Raw genomic sequence first — 13,367 nt, 5'->3', positions numbered from 1 at the left:
CCTTGCTCATAAAAAGGTTGGAGACCCCTGATCTAGAGGATATGGGTATATGCATTAGATGGCTTAAAGTATTTATAGCACTTAGAAAGCCACAACTGAATCTTTCTTGAGCTGCACTGTATATAAGACTGAATGAAAGATTCACTTGCCTGTTAAGCCCCTCTGCGTTCCTTCAAGGTGAAGCCTTGTGAGCCCTTAAAAACATAAGCGCTGGTTCCATCTTCTTGTTTAAAGTCACAACTAGTAAGCTTTTAAAAATCCTTCATTGAGCAGTCAGTGTTTAACTCAGTTAAATTTTAATCTGCATGTGTATGTTTTTGCATGTCTGTTGCTCTCTCGCTCCCTTGATGCCATGCTTTGTATCACTGGGGTGGGAGGTGACATTTATTATCAAGAGATGACTTGGTTACTAAGAGAGGGAATGGCACAAGAGCATTTGTAACTGTAGGATACATCTGTAGATTTCTTTTTTAAGCTTGCATACACAAATAAACTTGAAGCTTCGTTTAAGAATGCAGTCTTGTCCTTGTATTGACATTTCTCATTTTAAACAGTTAAAGGTGTGACATTAAATGGCTGATGGGAAGGGAAGACATTTTTTTGTATATGATCATTATCAATCAAAATATCTTCTTGGATGAGAAAGATGCCATTTTTAAATGTACTTAAATGTGACATAGTTTGTGAAAACCCAGCTAAAGTCATTGTGTGATTTACTGTTTTCTACATAAAAGTATCCTACATAATGTAAAAACATTCTGTGAAAATACAACCTTGATTTTTTTTTAAAGAGCACCTATTTCATTGCTTAAAAACAACGTTATTTTGTGTATTTGGTATAATACAATGTGTTTGCGTGGTTAATGGTTAAAAAAACACATTATTTTCCACATACCGTAGATTTTTGTAGCTCCAGAATTCACTCTCTTACTGAAATGCACGGATTTGAAAAGCGCTGTGTCCCTGATTGGCCAGCTATTCTGTACGTTGTGATTGGTCTGAATACCTCTGACGTCAGCCGGAAATGTGACGCTCCCTTCGACAATAACTTGTGTCATCATTTACTTTGGGATTTGTACCGTTTGCATATCGTTAACATGTACTAATACACGCACCAAAGGAAATCTAAAACCGTGAATCGGACCATTGGTGCTCTTTAAACTGACTACGTAAGACGTATACTAATTCAATAATTTTTTTTGGATGCACTTAAAATAAATTGACTCTAGATATTGTAAGTCAGCATGGGGCGGTTTCCCAGACAGGGATTAGACTAGTCCTAGACTAAAATAAATGTAAGAGCTGTCCAAACTGAAAACAGCTTGCACTAACATATCTTAAAATACATCGATGCCCTTTGTTTTGCCTAAAACTGCACACAAGTAATGTTTTTAGTAAGGCATGTTTGTTAAAACTAGTTAGATTTCCTAATTAAACTGAAGTCTAGTCCTGGTTTAAAGCTCCATTGTGTACTATTTTTAGTTAATTCTTAGCAAAAACCCATGTTTTCTTTCAAAAGTATGTGCTCATTCATGTGTAATTACGCCCACCCCACTAATCAAAGTATTCTCGTAAGTGTAGAATCTGCTATTTAAAATACATACGATCGAGTCGCTCTCTGGCTGAATCCATGTTGTCTCCATCTTTGAAATACATTCGCCGACGAGGGACATTCCTGAAATTCAAGCTCCGCCTTTCGCGCTTTCAGACTACACTCAAGCTGGCCGCGAGCTGAAGCCTACGGAGGTTGCATGTGTAGGCGGTATATGTCATCAAGACAGTCTTATTTCAGAATATTAACAATTATAAAGCTGACATTTATTCTTAGTTAATTGTAAATTGATGTAATATGCTTATGACTTGCGAATGTAATGCTCAGTTAATTTAAATAAACCAGGCTTGATGACGTATGCAGCCCGGATATGCGACCTGCGTTAGACTGAATCCTTAGGCTGCACGCCGTGATAAACCTGCGATCTAATGCTTTGAAAGCCTGTTGAAGACATATTCTCGAGGACATTAAAACAAGTCGCCAAGGAAGCGAAACAGGGATTTTAAACGACAACGCGACAGGAAAAACATCAAGACCAAAGTCAATATTGGAGTTAGTTTTCCAAGATGGGGCTCATTGGACAATGAAGTTGCTAGGTTACTTCACCACAGGTACTTCAGCATATTCGTTTACATATACAGTTTATGTTGTAAACTTGAAGTTTTATAGTTCCTTGGCTAACTATAGCATGGGTATGCGTAACACTTGTTAGTGTAAACATGCATGTGGTTTAATGTCTTGGAACAGCCACACGCCGTCTCTCCGCCCATTTTATGTATTCTGAGGTACTGAGATAAATGTTTTTCATCTTTTCTGACCTCTAACACAAACACACGGTGTACAGCGCTATTTTTAGCCTTTCATTGATAAAAGCGTCTGATCTGCGCGTCTTTCGTTTCATTTTACAAGCGTGTGAAAGTTGAGCAATCTTATTTCACCAATATCAGAGAAAGCTCTTACATATACACGGACATGTAACGTTTACTTAAACATAAGCATTGGACTCTGACATATTAGTTCGCGTCCATTTAAACCCGTCATTACTCCAGCTCAATTAAATGACAGGAGAGGGACTCGTCCACAGACCATCTCCTCAGTAATCTGAAGAGAAGCGGTCGAAAATGGACAAAAAGAGACGGATTTAAACACCAAGTGTAAACGTAATGTCTCTCTCTCGTCCACTTGTGATCTGATCGACGAAAACACATCTTAAAACCAAGTTTACCAGCCCCTGTGATATTTTTCCTCGCGTGGATGAAAAAGGAGTGTCTAAGCTACGTTTATGATTGCTTTTTGTAACTTATGTGATTTTAAGCGGACATATCATGACAATCAGACTTTTTACATGTTTAACATAAATCTGTGTGCTTTGACGGATCACAGGCAAAGGACAATGCAAATTGTTCATTTTTTTTCATTGCTTTTGCTTTAGCTACTGGAAGCCATGTTAACCTTGGCATGACAGGGCCACCGTACTAGTAAAAACGCGTTCCGAATGGGGGGGGGCTAGAAACTAATAATCAGTTGGTTGTCATATAGAGCTTTACCGCTAGATGGGAGTAGATCCTACACAGTGGTGCTTTAAGCTAATCCCTGTTCGGGAAACCACCCCTAAGTATATAGAAGTCAACCAGTCACAAAACTATTTAATATATTTCAGAGAAATAGGACCAAATGCGGCCCTCCAATCATCTTTATCCGGCCCTCCGGTCATCTTTGTCTGATTTAAAAATCAGTGTGGTTACTTTCACCTTTCCACTGTACATGACAAAGACGGAAAGAGAGTCAGAAATGGGCTGCCAACCATCTTCGGGTGCGTAATTATCGGATCCAATTTGAGCTTTGGATGCATAAAAAATAAACTTGTGCGACTAAACCGCGTGACACGCTGACCGGAAGTGATGCATTTCAGTGTGTTCCAAATCAAAACACTGTGTGCAAGGTGAAAATTATTAATCCTTTTTTGTTTAACTTTATCAGTAACATTTAAAACTTTTGGAAACGATTGATTACTGATAAGTAAGTATAAATACATAAGTAGATCAAAGGCTCATGCCTTGACACGGATTTATGATTAAGATGAAATTTAATTATGACTGCCACTAGGGGGCGAAGTCCGACAATTGACCACTGGATGCTCGTGACTGCTCATCCGAGGGGCGCAAATTCTAAATATGTGTTTGTAGTGTCATGTGTGTTGCTTGCATTTTCAAAATATGTGTTTGTTACGTCATGTGAACCATGTGCATCACGTGTTTTGTCAAAATAAGTGGCTGCTGCACACGTGTCAAAACCATTGTTAAATAAAAGAGACGCTCACGTTCACAAAATACACGCAAGACACTACCTTAACAGTAAACTCTGATTATGCATGAGATTATGCGAGTATCTGGCAAACGCGAGTGTCTTTAGACGCGTTTGCAGCAGGCACTTATTTTGAAAGACACGTGATGCACACAGGATCTCTCGACGCACAGAACACATATTTTGAAAAAAGGAATAAAACATAATGGTTCATTATAAAAAAGGTCTTTATACACCCCTGAAAATATAGTTTTGTATATTATTTTGCATTTCTGACAAGAGATCCTTCTAAAAATTACACACTGCAGCTTTAAAATAACTTTCTCTGTCTGTGTTGCTTCACTGCTGATTCTTGCTATACTTCCGTTGCAAAACTGCACACGCATACGTTGCCATGTCATCATTGTGTACAAACAGTAAAAGGGTCTATACAATAATAATAATTTTTATGAATTGATTGTGAATTGCAACCAACAACTCAATTTCAAAATGCAGATGGTAGTCGCCACTTGACAAACATGTTATTGTCTGGGAAAACAGCTTAGTCATAAAATGCTGCCTTGGAAATCTCCGAAAAGTTGCCTTCGGAGGCAGCATTCCAAGGCAGGAAGGCATCAGGGGACATCCGCATCCAATGTTTGCTTTACTTCCTGACTACTGAGATCATCTTGTCCCACAATTATATGTGCGTGTGTGCGTGGGTAATGTAATTGGTTGAGTTCGAAAAAGCGACTGGAGCACAAAATTACTGTAAATAAGGTTATATTTTTACTTTTTACACCTTTTGATTTCATTTCTACTGAAAAATTAGTATTGCAGTTTTCAAATATGAGATTAGTTATCACAAGGGCGCTTGCTGTTTATATTTTTAACAGAATTCCATTACACGCCCTATGAAGGCTGTCCAAATGCGTTTCCCTTGAGCTGCCTTCATGCCGCCGAAGTCACTGCCTCATGAGGCAGCGAGGCAACAAATCAGCTGCATTGGGTTTTGGATGCAACTCACATTAGGACGGAACGCGCTCTGTAGAACAGTTTGAACATTTAGGGCTACTGTAGAAACATGACAGCAACTTCCATGTAAGGAGACCCGCAGTGTACATTAAAACTGCTCATTCTAATCTAATAAAAACAATACAGTTCATTATGTAAGAGTTTATACACCACTGATAATATACACTCACCTAAAGGATTATTAGGAACACCTGTTCAATTTCTCATTAATGCAATAATGTAATGGTGTGGGGGATGTTTTCTTGGCACACTTAAGGCCCCTTATAGTGCCAATTGGGCATTGTTTAAATGCCACAGCCTACCTGAGCATTGTTTCTGACCATGTCCATCCCTTTATGACCACCATGTATCCATCCTCTGATGGCTACTTCCAGCAGGATAATGCACCATGTCACAAAGTTCGAATTATTTCAAATTGGTTTCTTGAACATGACAATGAGTTCACTGTACTAAAATGTCCCCCACAGTCACCAGATCGCAACCCAATAGAGCATCTTTGGGATGTGGTGGAACGGGAGCTTCAGATGTGCATCCCACAAATCTCCATCAACTGCAAGATGCTATCCTATCAATACGGGCCAACATTTCGAAAGAATGCTTTCAGCACCTTGTTGAATCAATGCCAAGTAGAATTAAGGCAGTTCTGAAGGCGAAAGGGGGTCAAACACAGTATTAGTATGGTGTTCCTAATAATCCTTTAGGTGAGTGTATAGTACTGTGCAAAAGTCTTAGGCCACCATGCCACAATTAGATTTGTTGTTTTTGCAATGTTATAGTGATCATACATAAGATTCTCAGTCTCTTTAATAGAATACATCCAGAAAATACAAGAAATGTGTATGTAGTATTAAAAACTATATAAAATGTCAACTGACGTGTCAAGTTTTTAGGGTAAACTCCCTTTCCACTTGAGCAATAGCAGGAAACTGCAGGATCTCTTAAACCTAAATTAAATTAAATCCTTATTTTAAAGAAATTAGTCTTTTTACCATATTCTGCTCAAAACGCTCAAGATGTGTTTAGTGCCAAGAGAGGTCACAATAAACACCAACGATGCCTAAAGAAGACATTTAGTCCTGAAAATTAATTTTTTTCTTTTTTGTACATATTTCCTGTATTTTCTGTTTGTATCTTAATAAAATAAAAATAAAATATGGACGGACATTAAAACTTCTAAAACAACAAGTCTGGTGGTGGTGGCCTATGACCAGTTAGTAGTTATGTAGTAGTTATGTATACTATATTGTATTTCTGTCAAGAAATCCTCCTAAAGGTTACACAATGTAAAATTTGTTTTCTAATATAAACAAATTTAATTAAATGATATCCTCTGTAGGCCTACTATTTATCTTATAAATTATACATACATTCCCATTGCCAGACAATAAAGAGCTACAAAAAAACTTTCAAAATTAATCTGCATGCATTTTTTGTGAGAATCATATAAAATCATGGAAAATATTTTCTTTATTGTTGCGCAAGTACATTACAAGCTGTCTGCCAATAAATTTCCTCTGAATCAGCTTTAAAACTATGAGTGCGTGTCGTATGTCACGTCTTGTATGCCGTGTTTACCGCACGTAAAACTTGAATGACAATGACTTTTTCAACTTCCTTTAGCCTTTTCTGAATTGGTTTCACCGCAAATATATCACACCAGCACTCCTTAAAGATTTACTTGGTAAACTTAACACTCGCTATCAAAAATGTTTACAAACTCTAAGGGGCCGTTTCCTGGACAGGGATTAGACTAGTCCTAGACTAAAATAAATGAAAGAGCTGTCCAAACTGAAAACAACTTGCACTGACAAATCTTAAAAAACATCAGTGCCCTTTGTTTTGCCTCAAAATGCACACAAAAAATGTTTTTAGTAAGGCATGTTTGTTTTAAACTTGTTATATTTCCTAATTAAACAAAGTTTTCCAGTCTGGAAACCACCCTTAAATCATCAGTAAATATTCCGGAGTAACTGCTGTAAATGAAGGGCAACTGGGTAAAGCCAGTTTGGAAACAGATGTTAAAAGGGAACACCCAAGCCCAAATAAGGGAATGATGGGGAGGGGAAAACGGGAAGGCATGGGGTGCATTCTGGGAAATCACTATGGGGTAAAGTGGTTTTGTTTGCATAAGGCTTATAAGGTAAATAACAGCTCTGGCGTATTATATTACACGTGTTGAATCATTTGTTTGTTATTATAAAACAGTTGTTTCCTCTAAATTTGCAGTAAACGGAAACACTGTGACTCAGTGTTTCATTTAGACCCCTCTTAATAGGGCCTATAAAATGTTGTTTCTTAAAATGTAAAACCAAGTTGCTTATAAACAACAGCAACAACAAATTGATAAAAAAAATAAACAAACACCTCTTAAATCATATTAGACACGAGACACTAAAACAACAAAAAAACTAAGACTATAAATGTGATTTTTTATGTATTGTTAAAAAAATATTCTATATTTGCTGACTTGGATACTGAGCTGAGATATTAGTGATACGTCCCAAAACATGATAAACAGACCTATTACAAGCATTTTTAGTCATAAATCTTAAATGTCTCAAATTCAGTAAGCTGTAGTTGACAAAGGTCTAAAATAGGTATCAGATAAGCAAACATGAGTTTACTTTAGATAGTGAGTCATGACGCTTGTAATGGGCTGAAATAATGACATCACTTTGTTTAGAAGTCTTGCCAGAGAGTTAATCCGGTTTCACCGAGACAAGTGACTTCAACGGCACCTCCTTCCTCCTACGCATTTCCCTCCCTCACCACAATATAAGAGTCCCCGGTATGAGCTATCGGCACTATCGACTATTAGCCAGCAGGGAGTAAAAGCCAAATAAACAGGGCAACATGTTTTTAGAAACAGAGTGCGGAATTTGCTACCGAACTTACAACGCGGGCTTGCGGTGTCCCCGTCAGCTGAGCTGCAAACACACGTTTTGTGAAAGATGTTTGGCGACGCTCGCGCAGTCAAAAGAGATCCCCGATCCGCGGATACAGTGTCCGCTGTGCCGACACATCACGTCGCTGTCAGACGCGACGATCAAAGACAAGCTGCCGGTAGACGAGGACATTTTGGAGCGGTTGGTAAAGGATGCCAGTTTGGAGGGATTGGCGGATGACGATGAAGAGTGCGAGGAGCCGAACCAGGACGCATCCTGCCCGCGTAAAGAAGAAAGTTCGCCCCCGAGAACTCCGAGAGGACGTCTGATGAGATCCATCCGGCGCCTCTGTAAAAAAATCCTAGGGGACGAGCGCAGAAGTGAGTATTTTACATCGATGACTGCTGCTTAAGTATATTATTAGTGTTTTAATAAGTGAATTGCTTAACTTAAATACGTTTGTCATTTGTTTCCAGACTGTATGACTGATGAGGATTTAAGGGACCTGGCAATGATGTCCTGTTATATGACGTAATCAAGACCGGATTTCAAGTTATTGACTGTCCAAGACCATTGTGAAGCGATAATGTTATTTGGAAGAATCAGTGGAACAGTTTGGATGAAATGATAAGATTGTGCTGGAGAGGAGACGTGCTGTTTGTTTTTGGGCGGGACGCGTCGCCATGGCAACAAAACGTTGAGATCACTACAGCTCAACCCACGAACAAACAACAACATAGAAACGCCGCGAACTTTTCTTCAGCACCTTAAAACTGAGCTCTTATTTGATTACATGAACAACGCTGCCTATTTATTCTTCATTCAGGATTTTGTCATTTTATTGGTGCTGTTTTTGTTGGACATAATCATGGACAGTATTCCTAAGGAGTCGTGTGCCTATTTTCTCCATTTAATTTATTAATGCAGAAATGTTAAATGCAAACAACTGTCACTATTTATTTTAACGTATTTAATTATAAAGAAAGTTTTAGTGTTACTTTTATATCAAATGAAAACAAAGTACATATTTTCATAGTCGTTATATAGCCTACTACAAGGTTTTATCCAGACGATTTATCATAAATTATCTCTTTTAAATTATTATTTAATATTTAAATTATGTTTATGTATACTGTTGTTTATACAAAATAAAGGTTTGTGATTTATAAAAACGTTTTCCATGCTGTTCGTCTTTTCTACAGATCATTTTTGCCATATTAGCATTTAGTGCAGAGAAATATCAGCTTATTGTAAAGAAATAAATGCATTTCTCTTGCTAAATGGATGAGGTCGTTCACAACAACGTGTCATTAGCTTTAAGCAGATCCAGGTGGGCCTCATTACTGATAATAGGTTTAATAAGCAATAGGCTCTGATGAGCTAATTTTCCTGAGAAAGAGTGATACAAGCCCGCACGGAAAGGGGATTTTTAACAGGTGTGGCAACAGGTTTTGTGCCCCACATAAGCTGAATGATGTCTCCTAAAAAGAATCTGAGGTAAGCACTCAGTCTTTCATTTGGTGCACTGATTAAAAATATGTATTTTTTTGTTATTTTAAAGTTTTAAAGTGAATTTCTTTATCTTATAGAGTGGCATTGGTTTATTTGACTCTCTCTGTGGTGGGATGTTTTACCGTACTGCCAGTAGGTACGATTTACTTTTTTTTTAGTATAAATATACTCTATTCAGAATATTTCAATGTGTGCTGTTTTTAAATCCATGCCCAGTGGGAGAGTTTTTACTAAATGTGTGAAGATAACTGGTTTTCTTAAATACCACTTAAATAATTAACAAATGTTCTGGTTCCTTACATCACCACTGCCCACAGGAGACACAAATGGAAAACATGATCTGCGCAGACAGGACAAAGTACAACTTTGGGAAGATATAAGACGTGTAAATCCACCAAGTCAAAATCCAATAACAGGCACTATTCAAAGAAATTTCGCTCCATTTAAGAGTGACTATCAATCAAGCAGGATCAACCCTGTCCCATACAACCAACGAAATGATGGCAATACCAAAAAAACAAGCTTCAGCTCTGTTGTGCCAAGCCGTTTCGCAGATGTTAAATATTATCATACAAGCCAAGCCAATGTCAATAGTAAAAATAATCCTCTTGAATTAACACGTGTCAATTCTGATGCCAAGAACAGATATGCTTTCCAAAGACCTCAACAGAAACCAAATGCCCTTCGTTTTACAGGGAGCCAAAAAAGTGATACTAATACAGCCTTAAGGCTAGCAATGGAAGAAGGTCTTGGGACTGGAATGCATCATCCAAATGTATATACTTACGGGCTTTTTTCAAAGCCTAATTCAGAAATGCACCCTGTCCAGCAAATCATCAGACCAGTGTATGCTGAGAAGATATCAACAGATTATGTGTCTAGAAATTTAAATGTTAACCACAATAATGACCGAAGCATCCTATATGACTATAGAAACAATGCTCAAGTTAATGGCCAGAATGAGAGAACGTCAAGGAAAATCATGCCAGTGAGCAAGTTTCTCAACATTGTAAGGGGAAATAATAAAGTGGATGCACCATTATCACATGCCTCTTCCAGTGGGACAAAACCCACAAAAGTTTCTGATGATAATATGAACCGTGAAGGTTTCAACAAGGTGTTCGCACCTCAGCCCTCGGCTCCAATGGTAGCTACAGCGTTTACAAAATCACATTCAGACAGAAACCACAGCATCATTCCACTGATAAAAGCTCAATTTTTTTCTGTTCAGGTTGGACAGCAAGATTATAAAAGGACTGCATCTCCAATAGCAATACAGCAAAGTAGCTTTGAGTCAAAAAATAAAAAAAATAAATGGGACCATTAATGCTTCTAAGGGCTTTCAACGTGATTCACTGACGGCTACACAATATGATTACTGGAATGGGGGAAGTAGACCGAATCCTATTGTGCAAAATTTTCACAGTCAATGGAAGTACGATAGTTTGGCTGCGGATGTGTCTGCTATCACACCACCAGTGACTAACATCGCCCACTCTTACAAAGGATTCCAATCGGTTAAAACAAGTGCCGTCCAAAGCCAGACGTCTGTTGCATCCAGCTGGCCTAAACAAAACATTGCCTACAATGAAAAAGCGAAATATAGTTCTCCAAAACTCTTTTCCACTGAATTGAAAACTAATATAAAACTACCAGTCACAAGTTCTTCACTAGGGATGACGAGTCGGCATAATACAGGCAGAGGAAATTCTTGGACTGACTTAGGCCGAAGTACAGAACAGTCATTATTTGTTAAAAATTATCCAGATCCCATGCCAGATAACACAGTGTCTGCGTTCGGCTCATATAAAAATTCCGATACGTCTAGTAGCCAAAACCGACCATATTATCTAACCTCTAAAAAGCCATATGCTTTTAAAGGTTTTACATCTTTCCCTACAATGCCAGCACCTACCCAACAAACAGAAATGCACTTTGACCAAAAACATCAGCCAAGCTCCTTATCTTATGCTGTCCGATATGCCTCTGCTCATCCCCATACTGCCCCAAGTGTGCCAAAAGAAGCGAAGCATCTTGTTCAATCTCAAAATCCTTCGATGTCCAACCGCTACAAAACAACTCAGTCGGCTAAAGTTCAGCTAGATGCTGTAAATAATCGAGCTTATGGTCATGTCTCTCTTGCTGGAGCTACTGGTAACAAACGCTATGAAACTCCTAAAATGATGACATCATCTCTGGGTGGCACAAAAACATCAACGGACCTCGTTCCACATAACAGTGCTATTTACTCGCAGAACAATCAAAGAGGACGATACAAATCTGTCACAGAATCCAAGTTTGATGGAAGTCCATTAGAAATGTCTCAGAGGTGGACTTTAGGAGGACTTGCTCCATCGCAAAACACTCAATCTCTGGATGAAAGTCGAAAAGTTTTACAGAAATCTAGTCAAAGCGAATCAACATTAGAAAAATCAACAAATGGCAGGTTTGCTAGACCCAACTCATACAGAAGTTTATTCATAAAATCTAGCAATGTAAACCCTGTTAGCACTAATGCAGGCAGTGCGCTCAACGCTCGTGACTCTACGGTGGCCACAGGCATCACAAACCCTCTACAAGGATTCCCCACTGTCTATCGTAAAATGGGTTTATCACAAAGTAAGAATGATCCTATATCAGAATTTGTTCCTTCAATCCATAGATCTGTTTCTTCTAATAAAGTAACTGGATATCCTCTTACACCCAATAGTGATGTACAGAAGATCTTCGAGGCAAACAATGGTTTATTCAATCTAGCCAAGGAAATGAAGCAGGACAGAACCATAACACAATTAAAAACTAATAAAAGCTACAATGCCATGAGATTAGGACCAACAAGCAGCATTGTGATTGGTAGGCGCGTTGAAGCCAGTCAAGATGGAAAGAACTCAGACAACCAGAATATCTACGGTTTTCCAACTTCTCAATCAGCAATATATCGATCTGCTAGCATTCATAGTCATAAAGCCAATAACAGCGCAGAACCTGTTTACCCATCAACTATACACAGATCTATGATCAAACCCATTGGTAAAGATGACTTTTTGAATAATGAAACCGCTTCGATTTCTGTGAACAGAAGTGCCTCAGAAATGGATATTGACCTTAGCGCTGTTGGGGTGTCCCAGACATCAAGACCCACAAGTAGCTTTGTAGTCGGAAAATCCAGTGTATCTAAGACAAAAGGCCTACACAATTATAAACCAGTTCGGTTTGCTGATGTAGCAGGTACCGCCTCCTTCAGTGGTATGAAACCAAGTTCTGTTGACCCCATAAAAGTGGCTCTCAAAAACATTTCCAGTTTAACACCAGGACTAGAGGAAAGCCTTACAGACCTTTCTTTAGCCAAAGAGACAGATAATTTCACTGCGTTTTCAGACATGGGAAACATATTTGGAAGTGCTTATCGAAGTACAGCAAGCGTAAGTGTTCCTGGACTCGTGCCAACAGCTGTCACCACAGAACCTCAAAGCTCATTTACTGCACCTCAAACAACTGCGTATTCTTTTGGGCCGGAGCCAAATCCTGGGAATGAAACCACGCCCACAGCAGACGGCATTATTCCATTCGATGAGGATATCTTGATACCCAACACCACCATGTTGGTAACAATGACCTCCGTTTGAGTTTTCTATGTACCCCGTGACCTCAGACTGAGTTGTCCATGTATTTTAATCTGCTTTCAGTGACTGACTGCATAGTTGAGCGCAATGTGAAACGCATCTGTCATCTGCTAGATGGCGTAAGAGCTGTCGAGACCCTGAATTCATGTTCACTTTAAATAAACTTGCTAGATTTAAGTTGTGTACGTTTCTCTTTTACTTCCGCATAGACATACGGTTTTGGGAGAAATATGGCTGGTGTTAACTGTGATCTTCTTTGGGACGGTTTCCTGGAGAGGGGTTATCCTAATCCCAGACTCAAAAGCATGTTTGAGCTGGCTTTATTTAAAAAACAACTTGCACTCGCATAACTTGACATATATCACCATTGTTTTCTCTCAAGATGCACACCAGTATTGTTTTTGTAAAAAGTACTTAAATGTCCTAGTCCTGGATTAATCTAAACCATGTCCGGGAAACTGCCCCATTATGTTTAAA

At 38.6% G+C, this 13,367-nt stretch overlaps 1 protein-coding gene across 3 annotated transcripts; it reads left to right on the top strand.

Moving 5' to 3' along the window:
* Positions 1 to 7,667: 7,667 nt before the first annotated feature.
* Positions 7,668 to 13,067, top strand: LOC129438829 (RING finger protein 227). 3 transcript variants are annotated; one of them, XM_073859864.1, is made up of 4 exons: positions 7,668 to 8,135; positions 8,232 to 9,252; positions 9,345 to 9,403; positions 9,585 to 13,067. In XM_073859864.1, exons 1-2 carry the CDS (start codon positions 7,724 to 7,726, stop codon positions 8,288 to 8,290), a joined length of 471 nt encoding a protein of 156 aa, XP_073715965.1. In that variant the 5' UTR covers positions 7,668 to 7,723; the 3' UTR covers positions 8,291 to 9,252; positions 9,345 to 9,403; positions 9,585 to 13,067. The 3 variants fall into 3 exon arrangements, with proteins under 3 accessions (XP_073715965.1, XP_055053723.2, XP_055053715.2); XM_055197748.2 differs by lacking the exon at positions 7,668 to 8,135 and having other exon boundaries at positions 9,124 to 9,252; positions 9,345 to 9,399; XM_055197740.2 differs by lacking the exon at positions 7,668 to 8,135 and having other exon boundaries at positions 9,124 to 9,252.
* The last annotated feature ends 300 nt before the right edge of the window (positions 13,068 to 13,367 follow it).

The sequence above is a fragment of the Misgurnus anguillicaudatus genome, chromosome 21 (assembly GCF_027580225.2).
Source record: "Misgurnus anguillicaudatus chromosome 21, ASM2758022v2, whole genome shotgun sequence".
Classification (NCBI taxonomy): domain Eukaryota; kingdom Metazoa; phylum Chordata; class Actinopteri; order Cypriniformes; family Cobitidae; genus Misgurnus; species Misgurnus anguillicaudatus.
This window is presented reverse-complemented; position numbering and strand designations above follow the sequence as displayed.